This window comes from Mastacembelus armatus, chromosome 12 (assembly GCF_900324485.2).
Source record: "Mastacembelus armatus chromosome 12, fMasArm1.2, whole genome shotgun sequence".
NCBI lineage: Eukaryota > Metazoa > Chordata > Actinopteri > Synbranchiformes > Mastacembelidae > Mastacembelus > Mastacembelus armatus.
In genome coordinates this window covers 9,134,130-9,160,496 of record NC_046644.1, presented here as the reverse complement: position 1 = coordinate 9,160,496, position 26,367 = coordinate 9,134,130, and the positions used below count along the sequence as shown (strand labels likewise).

The window sequence follows — 26,367 nt, the reverse complement described above, 5'->3', positions numbered from 1 at the left end:
GTCCTTTGATCTGGACTGGTACAGAGACTGGCTGTACTGGACCAATCACACTGGCCACATCCATCGCACCAGCCTAACCCAGCTGAAGACTGAAGTGGTCCCAACACATTTGACAGGTTACTTCATTGACTCTTCCTTGGCTCGTACAATTATAGATAATGAAAGTAATGTTGTGATTTGGAGACATTTCTGTTGAGTATGAAAAGATAAAATGATTAACTGTTCAACAGAAAATTAAATCAAGCAGTAATGCTCATTTTTAGCTTAAATATTAAAATTTTCTGATTTACTCTTCTTTTGTAGATAATTTCATATTTTGGAGTTTTACTTTTTTTTGACTGGTTTCTTTTTTGTTTTATGTTTAGTTTGTTTTATAAAAGTAGACCAGAGGAGTGGGAACCTTTACTGGGTATCATGCAAATATAACTCCATTGGCACCACCACAGCTGACGGTAGATACCTACAGCAGTTGTACCATACAGAAGGTGTGATTCAAGACTTCTATGTGGACTGGCTAAGGGGTGGTATCCACTGGCTGGAAGAACAACGGATTCTCTCCATGAGCATGATGGGAGGCCCAGTCATAGAGCTGATGCATTTAGCCGGAGGAGTCAGAGGGAACATCGCCTTCGACCTCAGGGCCAATAGTCTGCTGTGGAACTCAAACAGGGCAGGTTTGTTACCTCATAGGTCAGAGTAAAAAAAAAAAAAAAGAGATTATTTCCTCCATCTCACCAGGGTTAATTTTAACATAAAGATGATAAATAATTTCTTAGTCTGAGGGTTGCACAGTTTTTACATAAACCAGAGTTTTGAATTTTATAGTATAACATCTTCCTTTTGCCTTTAAGTGTTTTGGGTCTTGTACTTTTACAGGTTTGACAACACTTAGTTTGATTCCGGATCGAAGTCACCAAGCTGGAAGAAGATGGAACATTTCAGGCTCAGTCGTAGCTGCCTTTGAGCCCTTCCTGTTGTCCCTTGCTGATGACGTCATGACTCTGTGGGATCGGCGTGATGGGAGTCGCATCCAAGACATGACTGTCACAGGTCATGTGGTCAATGTAATTGCTGCTCTTAGGGATGTTCATTCAGGTTAGAGCAAGTTATTTGTTACTATGTATGTATTTAAAGCGAGAGAGATGTGGATAGATAGATATATCTTTAATATAAAAGTTTAAGAGCTTGTGTGTAAAGAGACCTAATGAAACAAACTGGGTTGCATCAAATCAAATGTCAACCCACTTCAATATTGTCGGTTTCTTTTTTTTTTTTTTCTGGTCTTTCATCAGTGTTACAAGCTGACAGCACTGCTAGTGGCTGCTGAAACTCCTCAGTCTGACCTTTTTCCTTTCCAGTCCCTGTTCCTGCTGCAACACCAGAGCCTTCGCTTTTTGTATCTGCATCATCTTGCATCACTCCCTCAGTTCTCTGTCCAGGCTCATTGCTGTGCATCTCTCAAAAACAGCTGTGTGATGGACAAAGAGACTGCCCTGATGGGTTTGATGAAAATGACTGTGTGTTCCGGTGCAACAACCCAGGCAAGTCTGACTCCAACAATTACAACAGTGCAAAAGTCCTTGCTGGCCCACCTACCCACCAACTGATGACATGTACTTGCTGTAGGAGACTTATATGAAACTTGAAGTGCTAATATTTCAGGATGGCTACTTTCACAACTTTAATCCAGTATATTGACTGTGTCCCTGTACATCAGATGACTTCCTGTGCAGCGGTCGGCGAAAGTGCGTTTCCAGGATGGAAGTATGTGATGGTCGTGCCCACTGTCCTGATGGTTCAGATGAGTGGCAGTGTCATTCAGCAAATCCTACTTCTGCCTGTAAGTAAATAGGAACAAATACAGTGCAGTAGTTATGTTGATACATCTCATGAACATTTTATTGATCCATTATAATTGTAGTTTTTTTTTTTTGTACACAATACTCAGTTTGTCTACAAATAGGAGCTTAATTAAAACGCTTCTTTGTACCTACTATAGTCATTATGGCAACATTTATAAGGCCACTATCTAATTACACCTGTGCAAACACAGGTAAACTCTTATGGTAATAACACACTACCATTCAGGTATGCCACAGCAGAAAGTCAAACTGTCCACTGTTTTCCTCAGCTAGCAACTGCACATGATTTATTTTATAATTGGGTCTTCCTCTTGCATGTTTACCTCAACTTTCAAAATCTAAGCTGTGTCTTCATTACTCATCAGCTGCCTCGTTTTCTTTCCTCCAAGCCCCCATCAACGTACCAAATGCCAGGTCAACACCTGTGAAGTGCCGCAGAGGTTTCAAACTATGCACAGATGGCATGGAGTGTGTTTTATACAGCCATGTGTGTGATGGAGAGAGAGACTGTGAGGATGGATCAGATGAACTGGAATGTGGTGAGTCTTTTAAATTGACTTTGCTATATGTGAATATTATCTTTAAATTCAGTTTTATCATTACCTAAACTGTCCTTGCTGTCTTTAAGATATCACAGAACAGATCCTGCCTCCAGTAAGACCTAATATGGGTTCAACAAACCAAATATTTCCCGCTCCAACTCCATCGACCTGCCGCAGCCCCTCGGTGCTCTGTCCTACTGTTCACCTTTGCATTTCACCGAACCAGTTTTGTAACGGTCGTAACGACTGTCCAGATGGCTTTGACGAGAAGAACTGTGTGAAAAGATGTCCCTCAAATAGTAAGTCACAATCTGGAGGATGTGATTTATTTCCAGATGTTGTGTTTTCATAGTTTCATAACTTTTCTGAATTGATAATGCACAGCAGATCATCTGACACATTTGCTTGTTCTGGTTCATTTATTTCTAACAAATTTCCCACAGATGATTTTCGCTGCAAAGACGGTTGGAGCTGTGTCCCCAAGAGCTTGATTTGTGATGGTCGCGCTCATTGCCATGATGGATCAGATGAGACTGACTGTCCAAGCATACCCGCTTCTTCATCTCAGGGCGGAGTCCTAATGTGCCGTATGGGCTCAAAGCCGTGCAATGATGGCAAGAAGTGTGTTTTACACAGCCACATATGTGACGGAGAGAAGGACTGTATGGATGGATCTGATGAGCAGGGATGTCGTGAAACCTGCAGAGAAGGTTCTTTTGCTTCAGTCTTAAATGTTTGACTGAAATATTCTCTTCCTCACTATCATAAAACAAAAATGTGGATGTTTTTAAGTGAATAAAATTCCCACTGTCTTTTATCAAAGGACATAAACTGGTGCATAGACGGCAGAGACAAACTTAAACAGATTCCCAAATGAGTACTTGAAGGACCAGCACTGAGGTTTCATTCTTATACTCTTCCACTGTGCTTTGTCCCAGATGAGTTTCAGTGCTCCCATGGGAAGATGTGTATCCCTCAGGCTCAGGTTTGTGATGGGAGGCCACAGTGTCGGGACCAGTCTGATGAGTTGGACTGCTGGAAACGAACCAAGAGCTGTGAGCATCGTTGTGCTGATGGCAAACGCTGCATCCCAAAGAAATTCCTGTGTGACGGACAGAACGATTGCCTAGATGGCACAGATGAGGTGGGCTGTGGTAAGTCCAGCTCCACCAAACGTTATCATTGGTAAATTTATTGGGTTATGTTACATCTTCCACCACTAGAAGTTTGAAAGCTTGTGTGTTTTCCCAGATGGTTGGTACCATCAAATATCAACCTACTTCAGTATTGTCAGTTTAATTTTTTCTTTCATCAGTGTTACCAGCTGACAGCACTGCTAGTGGCTGCTGACACTCCTCAGTTTGACCTTTTTCCTTTCCAGTCCCTGTTCCTGCTGCAACACCAGAGCCTTCGCTTTTTGTATCCGCATCATCTTGCATCACTCCCTCAGTTCTCTGTCCAGGCTCATTGCTGTGCATCTCTCAAAAACAGCTGTGTGATGGACAAAGAGACTGCCCTGATGGGTTTGATGAAAATGACTGTGTGTTCCGGTGCAACAACCCAGGCAAGTCTGACTCCAACAATTACAACAGTGCAAAAGTCCTTGCTGGCCCACCTACTCACCAACTGATGACATGTACTTGCTGTAGGAGACTTATATGAAACTTGAAGTGCTAATATTTCAGGATGGCTTCTTTCACAACTTTAATCCAGTATATTGACTGTGTCCCTGTACATCAGATGACTTCCTGTGCAGCGATCGGCGAAAGTGCGTTTCCAGGATGGAAGTATGTGATGGTCGTGCCCACTGTCCTGATGGTTCAGATGAGTGGCGGTGTCATTCAGCAAATCCTACTTCTGCCTGTAAGTAAATAGGAACAAATACAGTGCAGTAGTTATGTTGAAAAGCAGTTGATGCATCACATGAATATTTTAATTCATCACAATAATTTTTTTTTTTTTTTTTTTGTACACAATACTCAGTTTGTCTACAAATAGGAGCTTAATTAAAACGCTTCTTTGTACCTACTATAGTCATTATGGCAACATTTATAAGGCCACTAACTAATTACACCTGTGCAAACACAGGTAAACTCTTATGGTAATAACACACTACCATTCAGGTATGCCACAGCAGAAAGTCAAACTGTCCACTGTTTTTTTTTTTTTTTTTTTTCCTGAGCTAGCAACTGCACATGATTTATTTCACATGATTTTATAATTGGGTCTTCCTCTTGCATGTTTACCTCAACTCTCAAAATCTAAGCTGTGTCTTCATTACTCATCAGCTGCCTCGTTTTCTTTCCTCCAAGCCCCCATCAACGTACCAAATGCCAGGTCAACACCTGTGAAGTGCCGCAGAGGTTTCAAACTATGCACAGATGGCATGGAGTGTGTTTTATACAGCCATGTGTGTGATGGAGAGAGAGACTGTGAGGATGGATCAGATGAACTGGAATGTGGTGAGTCTTTAAATTGACTTTGCTATATGTGAATATTATCTTTAAATTCAGTTTTATCATTAGCTAAGCTGTCCTTGCTGTCTTTAAGATATCACAGAACAGATCCTGCCTCCAGTAAGACCTAATATGGGTTCAACAAACCAAATATTTCCCGCTCCAACTCCATCGACCTGCCGCAGCCCCTCGGTGCTCTGTCCTACTGTTCACCTTTGCATTTCACCGAACCAGTTTTGTAACGGTCGTAACGACTGTCCAGATGGCTTTGACGAGAAGAACTGTGTGAAAAGATGTCCCTCAAATAGTAAGTCACAATCTGGAGGATGCGATTTATTTCCAGATGTTGTGTTTTCATAGTTTCATAACTTTTCTGAATTGATAATGCACAGCAGATCATCTGACACATTTGCTTGTTCTGGTTCATTTATTTCTAACAAATTTCCCACAGATGATTTTCGCTGCAAAGACGGTTGGAGCTGTGTCCCCAAGAGCTTGATTTGTGATGGTCGCGCTCATTGCCATGATGGATCAGATGAGACTGACTGTCCAAGCATACCCGCTTCTTCATCTCAGGGCGGAGTCCTAATGTGCCGTATGGGCTCAAAGCCGTGCAATGATGGCAAGAAGTGTGTTTTACACAGCCACATATGTGACGGAGAGAAGGACTGTATGGATGGATCTGATGAGCAGGGATGTCGTGAAACCTGCAGAGAAGGTTCTTTTGCTTCAGTCTTACACATTTTAGTGTGTATGTATGTGTGTGTATATATGAAAGCAGATTTTTAACCCATTATATGCACATGTTTTTGTTTTCTCTTAGTGAGGAAGTGGATGTTTTTAAGTGAATAAAATTCCCTCACTGTCTTTTATCAAAGGACATAAACTGGTGCATAGACGGCAGAGACAAACTTAAACAGATTCCCAAATGAGTACTTGAAGGACCAGCACTGAGGTTTCATTCTTATACTCTTCCACTGTGCTTTGTCCCAGATGAGTTTCAGTGCTCCCATGGGAAGATGTGTATCCCTCAGGCTCAGGTTTGTGATGGGAGGCCACAGTGTCGGGACCAGTCTGATGAGTTGGACTGCTGGAAACGAACCAAGAGCTGTGAGCATCGTTGTGCTGATGGCAAACGCTGCATCCCAAAGAAATTCCTGTGTGACGGACAGAACGATTGCCTAGATGGCACAGATGAGGTGGGCTGTGGTAAGTCCAGCTCCACCAAACGTTATCATTGGTAAATTTATTGGGTTGTGTTACATCTTCCACCACTAGAAGTTTGAAAGCTTGTGTCCCCTCTGAGATTATTGGTATGATCAAATATCAACCCACTTCAATGTTGTCGTTTTTTTTTTTTTTTTTTCTGGTCTTTCATCAGTGTTACCAGCTGACAGCACTGCTAGTGGCTGCTGACACTCCTCAGTTTGACCTTTTTCCTTTCCAGTCCCTGTTCCTGCTGCAACACCAGAGCCTTCGCTTTTTGTATCCGCATCATCTTGCATCACTCCCTCAGTTCTCTGTCCAGGCTCATTGCTGTGCATCTCTCAAAAACAGCTGTGTGATGGACAAAGAGACTGCCCTGATGGGTTTGATGAAAATGACTGTGTGTTCCGGTGCAACAACCCAGGCAAGTCTGACTCCAACAATTACAACAGTGCAAAAGTCCTTGCTGGCCCACCTACCCACCAACTGATGACATGTACTTGCTGTAGGAGACTTATATGAAACTTGAAGTGCTAATATTTCAGGATGGCTTCTTTCACAACTTTAATCCAGTATATTGACTGTGTCCCTGTACATCAGATGACTTCCTGTGCAGCGATCGGCGAAAGTGCGTTTCCAGGATGGAAGTATGTGATGGTCGTGCCCACTGTCCTGATGGTTCAGATGAGTGGCGGTGTCATTCAGCAAATCCTACTTCTGCCTGTAAGTAAATAGGAACAAATACAGTGCAGTAGTTATCTACCATTTACTGCAACTTTCCTAATGTAATGCATAATTTTCTTTCTGCCAAGTGTCCGTCAATGTGGTCAATGCCAGATCAGCACCTATGATATGCCGCAGAGGTTTCAAGCCATGTAAAGATGGACTGGAGTGTGTCATCTACAGTCATGTGTGTGATGGAGAGGAGGACTGCCAAGATGGATCAGATGAAGAGGAATGTGTTGCTCATTGTAAACCAGGTTTGTTTTACAGGTGGTAGGAAAAAATTTACACACACTGCAAAAAATGAGTGGTTTGCTTTGTGGTGACAGTTTTGGAGTAATATTTATTTATTTTCCACAGGTGAATTCCTGTGTTTTCATGGGAATAGATGCATCCCACCAGAGCAGATATGTGATGGGCAGTATGACTGTCAGGACCAATCTGATGAAATGGACTGTTCAAAGCTGAGTGAGGGATGTCATCAACGCTGTGATAACAATACCCGGTGCATACCTGAGACCTTCTTATGTGACGGCGAGAGAGATTGTGCAGATGGGTCAGATGAAGAAAAGTGTGGTAAATTACTTTTAACATGCATTTGTACAGCAGCTTCTGTGAAAACTATGTATACTATTACAGATGTTATCCATGTTTCTTTTTCACACTTTCCAGGTTTGGTGGCCTGTGTGTCTAACCAGTATCGCTGTGCTAGTGGGCAATGTGTGTCCGAGGCTCTGAGATGTGATGGATATGCTGACTGCAGTGACCACTCTGATGAGATTCACTGCACAAGACCCCCACGGTGCCCAGCACAGCTGCGGTGCCCAAACAGCCACGAGTGCCTGCAGAAAGAGTGGCTCTGTGATGGGGAGGATGACTGTGAAGATGGGTCAGATGAGAAGGTAAATAAGGTCTGACTGAGGTGAACCTGTACTGATCAGCAGAGGCAAGGATGCAGGACTTTTTTTGTGCGGTGTTAGGAATCTGTGTTTGAAACTCATTTCTTTCCAGAACTGTGTGACACCAGCAGCAAAGTGCAGGGAATACCAGTGGCAGTGTGGAGACAGCAGTCAGTGCATCCCTGTGCCCTGGAGGTGTGATGGGAAGAAGGACTGTCATAACGGTGTGGACGAAGACAAATGTGAGCATGTTTGATGTTCACTGTTTTGCTCTAGAAAAGTTTGTCCTTTACTCCAAACAGGTCACTGGGTGCACTTAGGTCTGTATAGACAGGATTAGTTATAAAAGGTGATGCATTTTCAGTGACTTTTACATTCATTCCATGTATATTGAAGTGTTTTAATATTCAACAGCATTTGTGTTAGCCAGGTGTGGCTAATAAACTGTCAAATTTATTTCACTTTAGAGCGACCTCTAAAACATACTCTTTTGATTCCACAGGCCAGCAGAGGAAATGCCCCACTCACCTCTACCAGTGTGGCAGTGGTGAGTGTGTTGACCCCACACTGGTGTGTAATGGCTTCACCAATTGTGCTGATAGTTCAGATGAGGGTGAGGGATGCACCAAAAGCAACTGTTCCAGTTGGTCTGGTCCTCAGTGTGACCACCACTGTGTCAGCACCCCAGATGGACCGGTCAGTACACAACAAACAAGTCTCCTGTTTCTACTGCCAATGATTTTCCTAACTTTTGCTTCAGGACATGCTAATGAATGCAATGACAAGCAAGCTAATTGTGGCACTTTCATTTGTTTGTTATGGATAAGTGATATTTCATCAGCCTTCACAGGTACATTACATACTTGTGGCAAAGTTTCCAGAAACATGAAGGTTCTGACCATGCTTGTTCCTGCTTGGCTTGAAAACAGTTATTCCTCCCTTTTGCAGAGGTGTTACTGTGCTGCAGGTTTCAAACTGCAGTCCAATGCTGACCCCTGTGTGGACATTGATGAGTGCAGCACAACACCATATGCTGTATGCAAACACACCTGCCTCAACACCCGTGGGTCATACATCTGTCATTGCCACCCTGGTTTCTACCTGGAGCCTGACAACAAAAGCTGCAAGACAAAGGGTACTGTAGACTACACAAACAAGGAAAGATCAAGTCTGGTATAATGCAAGACATATGACTGGTGGTTTTTGTCTTCAGCAGCAAATTATGAATACTAACATGTATAAGCTGTGTTCATTTTTATTGCACTTTGTGATTTTTGGTGGTGTTATCACACTCCTAATTCTGTCTCTAGACGAGCCTTTGCTTCTGGCATCAGTGCAGACAGAGCTATTACTACTGGGGGTGCATAGCAACACATTAGGTCTTCTCTCCTCTGCCAGTCGACCAGTCTTCTCCCTAGATTACCACTGGGCTCAGCAGAGAGTTTACTGGCTGAGTCCTGACTATCAGAGCATCCGCTGGGTTGATGTGAAAGACTCAAATAAGAAAGGGACACTTATCAAAGGTATGTCTATCTCTGGAGCTTTACCTGTGTAATGTATCAGGTGGAAAGATATGAAGACAGCAGTTGATCTTTTTCATGGCAGACCTCTTGGCGTGAGAACCAGTTTTAAGCAATAATATGCAAAACATCTTCATATAACTGAAGGGAGCTAATTCAAGGGTCCTAGTATTGTGCAATCTGGTTTAAGTCAAAATGCTGTCTCTGAAGGCCTATAAACTTGAATGTATACAAGTTAAGCCACTTGAACAGTTTGAGGAGCTTAGACTGACCTGAATTTGTATTAATCACATGAAATCATGTTACAGGAGTGAAGTCGGATTTCATCGCAGTTGACTGGGTCGGTAAGAACCTGTACTGGGTGGACGGACTTGTTGGCCAGATTCTAGCTGTGAAGCTCAGTGATACCACAGTGAGATCTCAGGATTACACAGTGGTCCTTGGTCAAGATCTGGAGCAGCCAAGCTCACTGGTCCTGCTGCCCCATAAAGGGTAAAATTAAAAAAAAAAAAAAAAGGTATCTAAAGAAAAAGTGATTTTGATTTAAAAAATTTTTTTTACCTGTTTGTCATTTTATGTCAACATTTATAGGTTGATGCTGTGGTCTGAGATTGGGAGCAGCCCTCAGATTGAACGGTCCGGGATGGATGGTTCAAAGAGAAAGGTGGTGGTGAGTCGAGGGTTGAGCTGGCCTGTAAGTTTGGCCTATGACTTCCTGGACAACAGGGTGTACTGGGCTGATGAGAAGCTGCGCTGCATCGGCTCAGCTTCTCTAGATGGAGACAATGTCAAGGTAAAATTACATTCAAATGATGAACTTCAAAGTGAGGGGGGTCCAACAGTTGTCATTTTGGGTATGGGGGAACACATTTACTATATGCCTGTCAGTGACTGAAGTGCATTGCATTTCAAATGCTTTTGTTTCCTGTTAAATTCAGGTTTTTTTGTTTGTTTGTTTTTGTGTGTGTATGCTTACGTCTCCCAGCAGTTCTCCATTACTATTAAATTGATACCCTTCTCTTACTAGATCCTTCAGTTAGCTGAAACACCAAGCCCATTTTCTGTGGCGGTCTTTAATGACAGAGTCTTCTGGTCTGACACTAAGAGAAGAACCATCCGTTCAGCTGAAAAGAGAACTGGAAAAGATCAGAAGGTTCTCCTAAAGAGACCAGGACAGCCATTTGGATTGAAAGTGAGTATTTCCTTTCTAAGAGGGCATTCATTACTTGCAAACAGTCTTTAGTTGGCTGTGAAATTCTTAGTTTGCTAGGGAGAGGTTTTTATAGAAAACTGTTAATTTAATTTTTGTTTTTTTACATTAATGGTAAAATGTAGACTGAGGAGACTACAATATTAATTCACAGGTATGAACTATGACTTGCTTGCATTCTCTGTCCAGGTGATGCATCCCCTTTCCCAGCCAGCCATATCCAACCCCTGTGACAAGTTACACTGCTCCCATCTCTGCCTCCTGGCCCCAGCAGTGAGGGCCCAGTCTGGAGCACAAGGCTCATCCAGAGCTTCTGTGGTGAGGGCGCTTACGGCGGTTTGTCGATGTCCAAAGGGGCTCCTACTTTCAAAGGACAAGATCACCTGCTCTCTGCCTGTGGAGTCAACTTTCATCCTGCTCTTATCTCCTGCCACAGTATATCAGGTACTGTCTCATTTTTCTTTCCTTTTTTCTTTCTATCACAGTGTTAAGGCCAAGATTTCTCAAAGGTTTTACGTTAATAATACACTTTCCTGCTTTTTTTTCTACACTTTGTCTTATATGTTTGATTGCTAATTCTTTTTCTGCCCTCCTGTGTTTTGTAGATTTACTTGCGCTCTATGCACATGGATGGTGTTGATTTGAAAAAAATGCCAAACAGCCGTGATTTAGCCCTTCCTGGAGTAACTGAAGCCACAGCACTGGATGTGTCCATCCAGAAGCTTTCCATCTATGTTGCTGATGCAAAACGAGGATCTGTGGAAGTGCTAAAACTAAGCAGCTCCAGGTCTAGACAGGGACTGACACCTGCTGGACAAATCTTACAGCTAAAGGTAGGCAGGCATAATTAGCTTTTCAAAGGAAATAGCAAGTTGGGAAATCCTGGAACAACATGAACAGCATATTTTTCTTTTTTAAGTTTCTCCATGTTTTCATGTTGCTGTTGTAAATTATTAGGACCTTCAGTATTTCCTGTGTTCAATAGATAGCGTGGTAAACACATTAACACTGCTTAAAAATATAAATCAAGTAATTTGGAGACTCAGTTAGCTTCACTTTCAAGTCAGCAGTTCTTGAGTTAATGTCACTCTATGGAGTAATTTAAATTCTGGAAACAAAACTTCTGTTCCACAAGGATGATTCGGTCACAGCTCTGGCAGTTGACTGGGTGACATCTAACCTCTACTGGAGCAGTACCCAGAGACCTGATCTCCATGTGACCTCCCATTATGGTGGCTACACCACATCACTGCTGCAGGGATCACTGAAGGTGAATTTTTCTCAGCTGCTCACATTGACTCTCTTCTGCTCATTGATCACCTCTTACCTCTGATATTTACATGATTCCTTAAAATCCCCATTTTTTTCACCCTATTATTGTCTGAATCTGCAAGGACCATGGATGTACCAAACAAATCTACATGTGAAAATGTATATGCCGACTTCTCTACTTCATTTTTCATTTGTCTTGTGTTTTCAGGGCACCACATCTATTGCACTGCATCCCCTCTCAGGTCTTCTTTGCTACACAGCAATAGTTGTGGCAGGTGGGAAAAGCCAGGCAGAGGTGAGCTGTGCCTGGATGGATGGCCGTAACAAAGCAGTGCTTTGGAGGAAGTCGAGCATCCCCACCTCGCTGGTCTTTTTCAATAAAGGAACCCTGATCTACTGGGCGGATACAGGTGAGGACTTCAAAAATATCAATTAAAAATATGTTTTGCTAGCTTGCTTCTGTCTGCCTATATGTAGCTACGTAATTTCTTTCTCTCTAGGTGAAGGAGTAATTAGTTCTATTGGAGTGGATGGATCAGGTTATAAACAGTACAAAACCGGGCCAGGGCTGCTTATCTCTTTCACACATACTGAGAACATCCTGCTCTGGGCCTCCCTGGACAAAGGTGAGGATGGCCTGACTTTTGTTTTAGTGTGTGGACTTTATCTTGGCTTTTACATTCTTTCCATCAGTTTTTTTTCTTTTCAGGCAGCAGATGATATCAGACTAATTTGAAGAACTAATCAGTCAAGCAAAACTTTTATTGTTGCATTCCCAAATAACAAATTACCTCAAGAACTCATAAGCTCATGTTTATGCTTGGTGAAATGTTACTTTATTTTTGTATCCAATCTCTGTAGATGTCACAAAAGTGTGGTTCAGTGATGGTCTCCAGTCGAAACAACTGTGGTTTGAGACAAAGACAAACATTGTGGAAGTCAAAGCCTACAGTGAAGACAGCCAATCTGGTAAGTACATTTTTTTTTTTTTTTTTTTACTCCATGACAATAAGTAAAAGACAAAATTAATAAACTGAAACACAATAGGAACATAAAACCATTGCAGGACATGAGAGAAAATGAAATGAACCAATCAAATATACGTACATAAGTATGAAGGTTTGCTCTAAAGCCACACGGATGTCGACCACATTGAGATTGTGTGGGAAGGATTTCCACTTTCAGCCTCGTTACTAAACAAAGCTCATTGAAAGAATGTAGATATTTCAGGCAGATATAGTAAAAATTGAATGATACTGTCAAAACGAAGCAAATGCAGGCATTGATGCAGCATACTCGCGTAAATGCAATTAATTTTGCATGGTCAGCAGTAAGCCTAGAACCTGCAGCAGGAAGTCAACTAAGGAACTACAATGGAAACATGTTATCAGGAAAATTAGCTTTTCAAGCGTGGAGATACAGATGGGTACAGGACGAGGAAATATGCCATCCATCTGGAAACTGGAAAGTTGCCTTTATATAATGTACAGTGAACCGGATTGTTGAGATGAGGTGCAGATTTGCAGTTGTGATGCCAGTGAGGCTGATACTGATAGCTGCTATAAGGCAGGTGAGCCGTGACAGAATACAGACTAAAAATGTCAAGTGTCAGAAGGAGGGGGCAGAGCAGGTGTTACTGGAACTAATAAGGTAGTAAGACCACAAGCGCGCTATATAGCGTATTATAGAATAACATAGACCAAATAAAATCCTACAAGGACAAAAACATATTGGCAGCATGACACTAGTTGGCACTCCAGCACAAATTACTGAAAAAAACAGGAGCCCCAGCTGTGGATTTCAAGTTCATATGAGGTTTAACAGAGATCCATGAAATAGCTCAGGGCTAAATCAGTTGCACGTCCTAAGTGGTTCATGAAATCTTAGTCCATTTTAAAACTGAAGTTTATGCACTAGAGGCCTGTGGATTGGAGTGATGGGATCTTGTTTCTTTGCTGAAGTTTGTGTGAGGCTTTATATTATTGAGATATGACAGTTCAGTTGCTTTTTTTTGTGGTGTATTTTCTATAAAGCACAAGTTTATACTCGTTTAGTATACTAGTTTTGAATTTGACTTCACAGAACATCATTTAGCTGATACAGGCAGGACAGTATAAGAACTAAGAAAAATAAACAGATCTGAACCCATCCAGAGATGCTTTCTCAGCAAAAAGAAATAACTGGAATCATATATGTAAGACTTGTACATTTCATATCACTAGAAGCTGGTTATCTATAGTTTCCCAACCAATTAAGTAAATGTTGTGTGACAATTCTGCTGGGCTAAAAGCAAACAGTTTGACTTGTCAAATTCTGAAAGTGACCTCTTTGACACTAAAATCCTCTTTAGACAATCTTGCATCCTGTATTTAATTCCTGTCCGGACTTATAACACAGATTTTCAGAGCACTGTTGGTGTCATTTAAAACCGATACACACCAAACCAGTTTTTATCAGCATCATTTTCACTTCAACTTTGCTTTGGCTTTTCCTGGTGGAGAGAGCAGATAGTGTCAGATGACACTGTGGTCAGTATGAATAAGTCGGGCTCAGTTTGAGTTGAATAGTTGGCAGAGTGATGTGATACCTGTCAGGGGAATGGGACTTGTGTGTGTGTGCGTGCGTGCGTGTGTGTGTGTGTGTGTGCGCACGCGTGTGTATTGAGAAAAGGTAACAATGGCTAGAACTGTAACACACACACACATTTGCTCTCGGTCTGTCTCTCTCACTTTCTCCTTACTTTAATCTGTCACACATGCTTTCAGTATAAATAAATGAAAAGTTCTTTAGTGATTTAATAAAGCAAGTTTATCAGTTTGCCAGCAAATTTAAAACCACGTTATTCTATACATGTAAACTTACATGACCTTACTGCATTTCCCCACAAATATCTAAACTTCAGGAGGACTAGCAACCATGGTAAAGGTTCTGAGCGTTTCCTAAAAAAAAACTATACTCCAGACCTAGGAGGTACATTAAGAAAGCTCCAGATGATAGCACCCACCTTTTGAATATTGTTGTGACAAATCATTTGTTCTTCAGATATTTACCATGAAGTATTATTCTTTTATGCCCAAGTTATTGTAATATTCACTTACGTTATTTTATTTATTTATCAGACATTAGATTTTGTTTCTAAGGCTCTTTACATTTGGACCATTTCTTCCAGGAAGCAATAGCTGCTCCATCAACAATGGCAGATGTCTCCACCTGTGTCTTCCCTATCCCCAAGGCAGGACATGTACATGTGGGCAGGGCTTCTACAGCGTCAATGCCACTTCCTGTGCCCCCCTGCCCACCTGCCCTGCTGGAAAACAATCCTGCTTCGATGGAAGCAAGTGCATCATTAGCAGCAAATTCTGTGACGGACAAGTGGACTGTCCGGATGAGTCAGACGAGCAGGAATGTGAGTCTTCAGCTAGTTTTTGGTTGTTGCTTATTCATGAATATTTTCTAAGAAACGCTATTGACTTAATGCTAAGTTTAATAATGTGTGTCTTTTCCAGAAGTATAATATCTTTAATAACTTTCTCCTCAGGTCCAAACACAAATTTACCCTCTTCCAGGACCAAAGTCAGTGATGGCCATCGCCAGTTTTTCTCTACCCCTAACTCAAAGGTTCAGAAGAACTCTGTTTTTTCACTAGGAAAAGAGGGTACTTCATGTGATCTTCAACACTGCAGTGGCCATGGCAACTGCATCACAGAAGGAAAAGTTCATCGCTGCCAGTGTAATGCTGGTTACAAGGGAGAGTTCTGCCAAGACACAGAAACTAGACATGGCCATGTGTCTGTGATCCTGGGTATCTTCTGCCTCATTGCCATTTTGATGGGTGCTGCTTTTATTTTTGCTAAAAGGTACTGACTGTGATGTTTGTTTTTCTTTGTATCATGCCTAGCAGGATTTTCTGTGAAATAAGTGGTGGGCAGAAATTTTTTTTCTGCTGCAGCAGCCAAATCACACTTTTTAAGCTATAAAAAAGTGTAAACATTAGTCAGTTGCTGTAGTGTTTGGTTAGAATTGAAGCTTCTAGTCTGACACTCAACCAGACTTTTTTTTTTTTTTTGGCAAATAAATATTTACCTTCTGACTTTGTTTCAGTAGCAGGTTCTGGGAGTCTTTTGGAAGCAGATCAATGGAGAAGGAAACTCTCATGTCAAACATGGGCCTGCCTTATGAACACAATGATTCAGACTCTGAGGTAAAACATCATGGAGGCATACTGTTTTATATAAATGATTTTTTTAAAAAGTGGACAGGAGTTAGCTTTTTTTTTTTTTTTCCTCCCCAGGAGTTAGAGTCACCAGTAGATGTGAAGAACCCCCCACTGACATTAACATCACTACAGCTTCAGTAGACGTTCTGCATTCAACAGGAAATTTGGCTTCATGGTCTTGTGGAGTTGGTTTCTTGACTAACTCCAGGTGGCTCAGACGTCACAGGATACATTTCACTGGCCATGAATTTCAACATGCTGTAGTAAAGTTTGTAATAAATGTTAACCAAGAAGAACCAAAATTCACTGTCTTATTTTTTTTTCTTCTCACACTTTGAGAATGGTTTTACATCAGCTGATTTGGTGGTACTGTAGCTTGTGTAGTAGAGGTATTTACAGAGCATCAACTTGGGTGACTCTTCTCACTGGTTTAATAGGCCTCTCAGAGGTAATACATAATCCAGCATACATTGACAAAAACAATGACTCTTTACATCCTGGGCTCTTCACTTTGTGTTGCAGACATATTTTTATCCTGTCTAATCTTCACACACTTGCTTTGTCTGTCATAGGCTGAATATTCTGACGTTAATTCATCCATAGTAACACCAGTGACATTAAAGAGAATTTTCTTATTGAACTTCTGCGGCGCTAAGAGTCTAACTTAATCCACAACCACGGTAGTTAGGACACACATGTTTTTGCATCTGATCATATGAAGTGTCATATAAAGTGAAAATGATCTGTCCTTTTAAAAATATTCTTGATACAGGCATGTATAATGTTTTTCCTTTTTGAAAAAGGATTTGTTTGAACTTTGAAACCACGTGTAGAGATTCACACAAGCCCCTTACCCCAGTGATAAAAGTCAAATTTCTACCTGTTTACAATCCTGCTGAGATTCTTTCAGTTACTCTTCTGCTTCCTGGCATTCACAGCCAACTTCCTGTAGCTTCCGTTTGTGTGACTTCAGTGTTTTAAGAGGCGCTGTCTATTTAATTACATATGTTACAAGTAATCACAATATAATTAATTTTTTGTGGTGTGTAATTTGTTGGGTAAATAGCAGTTACAATAAAGGTGTAACACATACCAAATATAACATCTATTTTTTATTGATAATTGTTTAGATAATGTTTTGGGTGGTTTACAGGCAAACTGACTTTAAAATGTTCAGTGAATAGTTTTATAAGTCTCAGGTGTGTAAGCTAATCGCCCATGCATTTCAAGGTTAGGAATTTACTTGTTGGAAAAAAACCAGTGAACTGAAAGATCGCTAATTGCTAAAAACCAAAAATTCCAACTCTTTCCCAAATAAAGCATATTAAATACAAAATATCCTCTGGTCTTATTACAACAGAGGTATGCACTGCTGCCTGTTACAGACATGTCAGATCCTGTCAGGTCTACCCTCTTTAATCCCTCTCTGTTCTGGCCCACACCTATGTATTATGTAAGTGTGTGTGTGTGAGAGAGGTTGAGAAATTGTTGGAATGTTACTTAGCCTGTGATTTCCAGCAATAGTGAAGTGTTGAGTGTGTTATTTTCACCCATAACATATTTTTTCACATTTTGTTCATGTTCTTCCTCTCTAGGCATCCTGTGTCTCAAACCTGCCACACAAATCAAGCTTATGTTTTCCAGCACTCCGAGCACTGAGTTTTGTGAGTCGATGATTAACGACACGTTTTGCTGCACTCTGTTTATGAAATGCACAGCTATATCACTGCACTGGGATATCTGGTATGAGCACAAGTTGTGTGTGTGTGTGTGTGTGACTCAGCTCCTTCAAAAGGGTAGAGGGAGGAGTATGTACTCTAGTTTTCTTTGTGTGTGATCGTGGAAAATAACAGGTGAGTATTAACAGGTCTTAACTCTCCTCCTGTTCTCTTCTTCCGTTTGTTGCAGATTCCTTCACTGAAAGGGAAACTTCAGATTACTTTAAAATATCCAGGACCTTACAGCACATACACATGGACTATCATACAACAAAACAAACCTGAAACTCCATAGCCCACATTTTGGAATACCCAGACTGCATTGCTTGCCTTTGTAAGTAGATAGTTTTCTTCTTTTTTTTTTTTTTAATATTGTGATGTTATTGCTCCTATCTATATGTTGACTGAAGCCAACATGGCTAAATATTGAAATGCTTTGAGAAGTAGATTAACTTTAGCTATCACTGGTTATTAGATGGCCAGTGTTTACTCATAAATCTCTGCAGTGGCTTTTCAACACCTTTGTGTTTATTACACAAGAGGTGGTGGTGCGTTTTGTTCAGCAGTCACCTGAATGTAGTGTCTTAGCTCTAACTAATGGGGACATAGTGTTACTGGTTTCATTCTTATGTTGGTTCTAAAAAAAAAAAAAAAAAGAAAACCAGTTGACTTTTTTCATTTTGTTCTATAACTACTGTGAGCAGAATAGCAAATCTTTTTTTATTGGTGCATCCTTATGATTAAAGTTGTGCTGCACACTTCACTAGATGCTTTAGCACATGTCCATAACATTTCAGATCAGGTTGTTGTTTGTTTAATAGGAGTTGGGCGTTGATGGCCAGCGGTCCAGGTTTGGGCTGGGCCAGTAATCCTTATGACACAGGTACAGCTGGAGTGAATAGGAGAGTTGTTACTTCCACTGGATTGAAAAAAAAAAAATCACATTTTGTATCATTTGTCAAATTATAGCAGCCGTTAGGCGTTTATGCTTTTTTAAAAATTCTCTGTTGATTTTAAAAAAAAAAAAAAAAAAAATATTTAAGGGCAGGCCACAACACAAGCAGCTCACTGTTCTGTATGCTGGCAGTGAGACTCCATCATCTGTCAGCTCTGAATCTGTTCTACTTACACACAATGTCTTGTCTTTCTTTTTAATGTTTTTTTTTTCTTCCACCACTGTAATCCATTTCAATAGGACAGTCCAACCAGGTCTGGAAAATGTGGAACAGCAGGGCAGCCATGTTCTGTTTTTCTGTTTGCCCTGTGCCCACAGGATGATGTTCTCCATGCTTACATTTTTGGCAAATTGGAAGAATGTGATGGTTAAAAAGGTTTTCATTTGTGCTGCTTGATAATTACACCCAGTATGACATTTGCCTGACCTCATTTGAACTATCCTACAGAAAAGCTCGTTTTCTCTTTTTTCATATTTAAATGTTGTGTTTCAGGCTGTGTCTTATTCATCCACTCATCTCTCTCCTCTTCTATTCTCCTTCCACTCCCTTAATAGCCCATTTTTTTTGTTTCATCCTTCCCTCCACCTCTACAATGTCCACCTCCTTCCTTTCTTCCCAGTCAAGAGTGCCAACATGTGGAGAGACTCAGTGCAATGGCCGTGGCACCTGTGTGGTTCCTCCAGATGGAGGTGCTGATCTGGTGTGTAACTGTAAACTGGGCTACAAAGGCGATTTCTGCGAGAGCACAGTCAACGGGGCCTTGAGTGTTCCACTGACCCTGAGTGTGCTGGGTATCCTCATCGGTATAATGGTCCTGGCTTTTGCCATTGCTAGGTTTCGGCGGAATCGAAAGAAAAAGCGAAGGTACCAAAATATTTCAAATGTGCCTTGGAAAGATAGATATCATGGTGAGGGTGTGCAATACTGTAAAATCTGGTAACTATCTGATACCAAGTAAATACAGAGGATGAATATTGTCAGTGCTGATGCTGATACTTTTTAATTATTAAAGCAGCTTGTGTAGGCTACTGTTTTGTATGGGACATGATGTTATGTGATCATTTATTAGGCGAATGTATCATCAAAATTTCACCAATTCCAGTAAAATAATTTATTCAGATGATACATTTCATTCAATTTTAATAGAAAATAGTCTGTGGCTCATTTAATTTGACCAATTACACTTTGAAAGTGAACTAATGCTGTAGCTTACAGCAGCATAGAAAGCACTCAGCAGTGGTCTCTCTTTCTCTCTCTCTCTCCTTCTTTCTTTCTTTCTTTCTCTCTTTCTCTTTCTCTTTCTCTCTCTCTATTTCTCCCTCTCTTTCCCTCTCTCTCTCTCTTTCTCTCTCTCTCTCTCTCTCCCTCCCTCTCTCTTGCACCTCTGAGTTCTCTTTATTTGTTTCTTTGATTGGTGCGCTTGCCCCATCGGCAGCACAGCTCACACTGTTGTCATTTGCTGCCGTGAAATAATACCACACAACGCTCCTCTTTCTCTCTGACATCATGACACTATCATACTTTCACTCATCCCTGCAGTCAGCGTGCTCATGATGGTATGACAACAAAGCACAGCTGGGCAGGAGGAGGAGCAAAGTGTGCAAGATATGAAGGGAGCACTGGTATTTGCACGGGCATGTCCACACTTCAATCAAAATGGGAGCAGGGTACTGAATGTAGGGGAGAGGAAGTGAAACTGATCCAATACCAACAATGATATTGATAGGCTATTATCAACGTTTGGATCGATTCACACATCTGTGTCAGTCATATAATACCATTTCCATCAGGTTAAGATGTGAAAATTAATAATTATAATTTGTTTTATTTATTCATGTATTTACTTATTTCTTTTAAACAGGAGACATTTGACAGCAAATCGTGACAACAACATTGATGTGTGATATAAGACGTCAGTTAATATCTAAGGTAAGCACAAAGATGGGAATATGTGGGAAAGCTCAGTATGTGAACTTAATTATAAATGGACCTGTTATACATAAAGGTGTGCTGAGTTTATGAAGGACATAAACATTTGTGTTACTAAGACAGAAACAATGATAAAAATGAAGGATAAAAGTGCTTTTTTCTTTCGTTCTCTTCCAGGTCAACCATGACTCTGTGGTGAGGGACACTATTGAGCTTCCACCAGCTTTTCTCTTCACTGAGCTTACAGCGCAGTTTAATTGTGATAAGTCAAAAAGAGAATCAAGTTTACTCTACCATGATGTCTGACTTTTTGGCTGCGACTGACTTACAGTATGCAGCAGCATACCAGAAACACTTGATTGTAATTTAAATTCTCCACACTGTCAGACTATTGTGAAACAAAGTAAAAAAGTTAGATGAGCACAAATACATTTCTGCTGCTGTAATTAAATATTTTTTTCATATTTCATTCAATGATAAAAACATGTCTATAGCCTTGATTGCATTATTTCATTTCTAAACAGTATAGGCAATAGCATACGCTGTATTCAATTTACTGATATGTCACTTATAACAATAGTGTTATTGAATTTTGTTATCATGGGTATTCAGTGCAAATGAGCTGTCTTTGATTAAACATGAGCAGTAAGTGTAACCATAAATCTTAAATGTAGAGGCAACCACTTTGGTGATATGGGCAAATATTTCACACCCTGACTGAAATTGTCACTTTTACATCTTCACTGCCTTCGTTTCCTCATATGTTGGTATGTGACCACATGCGGCATTACACGAACTGTCTGTACCCAGTCTACTTCCTGGAGCACATACCAAGAATTCAAAATCTTGATTCCATAGATAAACTCCCTGGTTTTTTAAAACTGGCTAGATTCAGTAAAATAAGCTGACAAAGTGTGAGTCCTTACAAAAGCCAACAGTAAAGACTTTAGATGTGTCCAGAACAACTCATTTCATTTGGTGGTAAAGAAAGGACTTTTAACTAGTTATTTTGTTCTTACTTTTTAATGATGTCTTTAATAAGAGAGCATGCTGTTAAGACCATACTCTTTGTGCATTTGCTGTTTTATTATATTTTCTTTGTATTTAACTGCTTGGGACCCATTGTAGTGTTTTTGTTTTCTCCATGCCAATGATCAAATTTTGATGCATATCTAATAAAGAACTAACATATTGCAATTCTCAGTGGAAGCCAAAGTGACTGTCATTCTGTTGTTAGAGGTAATCTGCAAATCCTGCAGGACAGATAAGCAGAAAATGTTTGAGGGTAAACAAGCACAGAATCATTATAGATGCTACAGTTCTCAAAAGCAGTTGTGTGTGTTAGATTTCTTCTTAAATTTCCACATTGTGCAATTTATTCCATGCCTACTGTGCCTGTGTGCATTTAAATCAGCCCCTGAGCTCAATCCCAGAATGAGTACCTGCCACCTGGAGTCTTATCTGGCACCTGATCATGTGGCACCGATCAGCAATGTATGTTTACAAACTGATCATGATGACTGGTCATGAATGAAAAGCATGAACTTGTGAGTATACTGAACCACCCGAAACTAAAATGTGTGCACACACCTTTGCAGATCCTGTTTAGCTTCATTTCAAAATTCCTCTCCTGTGAATGCTTCACACAGCACAAAGATAAGCCCGAATGCTTGAATTTATGGACTTTACTATTTTTCGTTAATAGGTGCTTGTGCTTGTTTAGTTGCTTTTCTTTATGGAATAACTCTTCACTGGTCTATTTGGTTCACAATTACTGTATTTTTTTAAATATATAGGCCAGAGGTAACGAACTCTGCTTACCTGAATAAGGTGTGTTCAGCCAATCAGAAGCCAGCAGGACAGGGATAGTTGGAAAGCAAGCAGTGTAGTGGTCCTCAGGTCCAGAGTTCACCACCTCTGATAAAGGCAGAGGACACTAGTGCCTCACTGTGCCATTTACCTGCTGTTGTTTGGTCCATAGAGTTTGGATCAGTCACTTACTGCACACTGTTTAATATGATCAGCTGTATTTAACTTTGAGCTTCTCAAGCTTTTAAATAAACACATGTCCTTAATATCAGTAATTGTTTGTGTGATCTGTGTTGGAATTTACATAAGACAAACTCATAATAAAATAAGTGTTGTAATAGAAATATAAAGTGAAGTTTGTTTATTAACGGTGGAGACAGACGGCTGTCAGTCTGTGTGTTGTGCATACACCAAAATATGTGGCGCTGCAGGTTTAACTCTTTCTGGGATATAATAAGCTTCAGTGTTTACTAAACTCAACAGGAACCCAGGCAATAACTGATTTGCAGTCATGCAAACAGAGCAACTAACATTTTTTTGTTATACTGAAAATATAAACTCTTGGTATGAAGAAGGTAACAGGTCAGTATCTGTTTTTCTTTAGAAGAGCAGACTTTAAAAGAGGAGTGCATTGAAATTATGGGTACACTAATCGTACTTTAAAAATCAGTTTTTAAAAAAAAACTTTTTGTGTCCAAACTACACCAAAGCCCAAACCAAAATATTAAGGCACACCTTTATTAATATCCATACAAAACAGTCTGTAAAATGTTATCACTTTTTATCACATTTATTTTGATTTACTAATGCTGAATAACATTTGACAAACTATATAAATAATGACACATTTAACAAAATAATTCAAAAACGTATTTGAAAGTTCAAATACAAACCAATTTAAAACAGGCAGGTCATAACATTAAAGCTTAATGGAACTGAAAAGAGGGAGGTGGCAATGCAAAATGTATCTTCACTGCATACCAGTGCTCTGTAGCACGCCCTTCAGGATCCAAAGCTCCACAGCCTTATTGTAAGTGGCTGTGGTGTGAGACGGATCCTGCAGGGACAAAGTGTGTAGTGATTTCCTGAAGGCCTATGTAACTATATAAAACCTATGAGGAGCCATAGAGGGACCATTGTTCACTACAGTGTCTGTTTGTTTGAGATGTTTAAACAGAAGAGATAATGCCGTTGGACAGGCTGGTGACGAAACCAACCTGTCAGACCGGTCTGACTGTATACTTAAAGTTTAGACTGAGCAGGCTGGAAGTCAAACAAACATATAAAATGGAGTCTGCCTGTAGGTGTGTTTGGTATCCATAATGACATCTGCCCTCCTTGCCTATGACTCTCCCCTGGTATGTCACAGCAGCATGCCACCACGTTTTATGGCTGCATATAATAGAAAACATTATCTTGCGTCATTAAAATGTGAATTAATGGGATTAACCTCTGCAGCCCCATGGACGTGACATTTTGGTTTTGTATCATTAAAAACATTTGATTTCCTCATATTATTATTATTTAAACATCCCATCATTCAAGCAAAGCAAGAAGAGTTAAGCTGTGCAAAGCGAAGCTGTCGCATATAATATAGGAAACAATGCACATTTAATAAGCAGCACTGTTAGCAATATTGATCACTTTGATACCCAGCATGTGGCCCATTGTCCTATAAGGATGGTCCTAATGGTTAAAGTGCACAAGAGTATTTATATAAAACAGAGAAAAAAATGTTAAACTTTACTTAAAGGTGAGAACTATTTACAAACAGAGTTCATCAGACAGCCAACTTCCAATTCACATGATTTTTCCTTCAGGCTTAATACACAGTGTAGTTAGGTCCACAATAAAACAATAAAATAAAACACAGAATTCTTCACTTCCCAGGCTTCTTACACAGAAATCGCCTTCTAGTTTCTAATGCTCATCTCATCTCTACATCTAAGACAAAGTCTGCACAGCTTGAGGCATAAACCTGTAACGTATTACAATCAATCATACTCAAAATAAGGCCATAATGTGTCATCAGTAACCACAGTAAACTGCTTTTATCACATTATTGTGCCCCCACTGTAACACTTAAAGAGGTGGTTAAAGTGATTCTGCTTCTCTTAGTGAGTTTAGAGTTTTTTTTCATAAGTAAATTATTTGATCTCTAAGTACTGCTGGAGATTTTCTGGTCTCAAAAGAATTAATCAGTCCACAGTCTTCTATGTTATTACTACAATACTTCTGAATATTATGACAGCCTATAGAGGGGTAAGCTATATACAGATTTACTATAGTGGGCCACATTTGTATCTTTATGAGGTCATTTTGTAATTACCATTGCTTCTTTCTACAATATCCTCTGAGTCTCCTTTTCCTACTAGTCATGTCCATCTTCTAGTTGTTGGTGTGTGTGTGTGTCCGGATGAGACATCATAGGTCGGCATCGTAGGGTCTGTTGGTGTGGACCAACCGGGCTGGGGGGCTCTTGGCCCGTGGGAAGGACACATCATCATCCAGGTCCTCTCTGGAGTATGGGACGCTGCTGCTGGTGCTGCTCGTGGGTCGGGCTACTCTTGGCACAGGCTCTGGTCTGGGGTAATGCTTCTGGGTAAACCGGGTGACTGTGACCTCCTCGACCCGTCTCTCCCCTCGGTTCCTACCTCCGCAGCAACGGCAGAATCCGATGCACATGACGAAGCCGCCCAGGACTTCACATATCCCGCCGATGTATCCCAGGACGATGCAGTAGCCGACGCGCACATCATTGCGCGAGCTGATCGTCGTGATAGCTGAGAGGATGTGGGTGTACCAGGCGATGGGTATGATGGTCAAGACGCCCGAGATGAAGATCAGCAGTCCGCCCAGGCCGGCCAAAGTCCAGTTGGGCGTCCTTTTCCAGCAGCGAACCCCGGGGATGGCCACGCACAGCCCGAGTATTGTCACGCAGAGGGAGGCCACCATCAAACCCTGAGCGACCTTAATGATCTGGTTGTTGAAGTATGTGGTGTCCGACTGTCCGCATGTCCCTCCTGGTTTTATTGTGGAGGCTAAGCAAATGTCCCAGATGCCTTGTTGAAGGAATTGGTCGATCGGGATGTTGGGGAGGCTGTTCAGGGTCCTCCAGCTTGGAGCCACGGTGGCGGTCAGATTCAGGATCCAGCCGCATGGAGCCATGACCATCCCGAAGATCAGGATGCCCGGGGTGCGCATTGATAACCGGACCCACTCGTCTGATTGACCCGGCATGATCGCTGCAGTTGTCCTCGATGCGTGTGCTCTTAGTCCCAGACTCGGTGAACTAATTGAGATAGGAGCGATCGACTTTTGACAGCCGCTCTTAAAAAACAAGTCCGACTGAAACCTGCCAGTGGGCGGGGCTTTAGACTCACCTGTCCCCAGATAGGACAGGTGTGGCGGGGTGGGGTGGGGTGGGGAGGGGGCAGTTTCGACGAGGTTATCTTGTAAAATAGCGATGAAGAAGAAGAATAGGATGTGTATTCAACGTCACTGTGGCGGGGCCGGTATCGTCAGCCTGCTCAGCTTTCAAAACAATAAAAGTCCTTTATTTTAACGCGCCTTTGTTAAGTCAACCAATTGTCACAAACCTATTGAAGACGGCTTATCTCTTAGTCAATACAATAACTGGCAGATGATGAAATTAAAAGTCAGGTCATTAAAAACAATATCACTGTTTTTCCAATTTATAAATTAGAGTAAAAAAGACAGTTGAAAATGAAAATGAAAGAAGCCATACACTTAAAGATAAAAGACTAAACCTTCTGTCATCAAATAGAAATACATGCAACAGCAGCTGTTACTCTTACAAGGTGAACAGCGTCGGAAACATTTCTGGTAAAAATGTGGTTCTGCCTGATTCCTCTGACAAATGCTGGAATATCTTTCTGCACGTTTGTCTCTCTCTCTCATTGTAAGGAACAGCTGATATATCCAGTTGTATGAGTTATATGACAGAGCTACAGCCACTGTTTAGTCCCTAGGCCCTGTCATTTGCAAATAAACACGAAGAGGATTTATTGTCAAACATTGCATGAGTT

General features: G+C 40.9%; 2 protein-coding genes and 1 long non-coding RNA gene across 5 annotated transcripts; 2 read left to right on the top strand and 1 right to left on the bottom strand.

Moving 5' to 3' along the window:
• Positions 1-568: 568 nt before the first annotated feature.
• Positions 569-16,063, top strand: LOC113124719 (low-density lipoprotein receptor-related protein 2-like). The gene is made up of 33 exons (XM_026297789.1): positions 569-674; positions 877-1,064; positions 1,293-1,333; positions 2,981-3,114; positions 3,343-3,558; positions 3,786-3,968; positions 4,145-4,267; positions 4,693-4,866; positions 4,955-5,167; positions 5,312-5,578; positions 5,854-6,069; positions 6,308-6,490; positions 6,667-6,789; positions 6,879-7,046; positions 7,150-7,365; positions 7,462-7,691; positions 7,801-7,930; positions 8,191-8,384; positions 8,637-8,828; positions 9,004-9,211; positions 9,517-9,700; positions 9,800-10,001; positions 10,236-10,400; positions 10,608-10,862; positions 11,024-11,251; positions 11,554-11,688; positions 11,899-12,100; positions 12,191-12,316; positions 12,552-12,659; positions 14,860-15,096; positions 15,229-15,547; positions 15,795-15,891; positions 15,982-16,063. Exons 1-33 carry the CDS (start codon positions 569-571, stop codon positions 16,045-16,047), a joined length of 5,829 nt encoding a protein of 1,942 aa, XP_026153574.1. The 3' UTR covers positions 16,048-16,063.
• A 1,397-nt stretch (positions 16,064-17,460) lies between these two features.
• Positions 17,461-22,225, top strand: LOC113124666 (uncharacterized). Of its 3 annotated transcripts, XR_003295071.1 has the most exons (5): positions 17,461-17,570; positions 17,815-17,958; positions 19,135-19,444; positions 20,442-20,509; positions 20,687-22,225. It is a non-coding gene; the product is annotated as an uncharacterized LOC113124666 (long non-coding RNA). The 3 variants fall into 3 exon arrangements; XR_003295072.1 differs by lacking the exon at positions 17,461-17,570 and having other exon boundaries at positions 17,746-17,958; positions 19,200-19,444; XR_003295070.1 differs by lacking the exon at positions 17,461-17,570 and having other exon boundaries at positions 17,746-17,958.
• An 867-nt stretch (positions 22,226-23,092) lies between these two features.
• Positions 23,093-25,633, bottom strand: LOC113124632 (claudin-23-like). Its single transcript, XM_026297661.1, has one exon. It carries the CDS (start codon positions 25,556-25,558, stop codon positions 24,743-24,745), a length of 816 nt encoding a protein of 271 aa, XP_026153446.1. The 5' UTR covers positions 25,559-25,633; the 3' UTR covers positions 23,093-24,742.
• Positions 25,634-26,367: the final 734 nt, after the last annotated feature.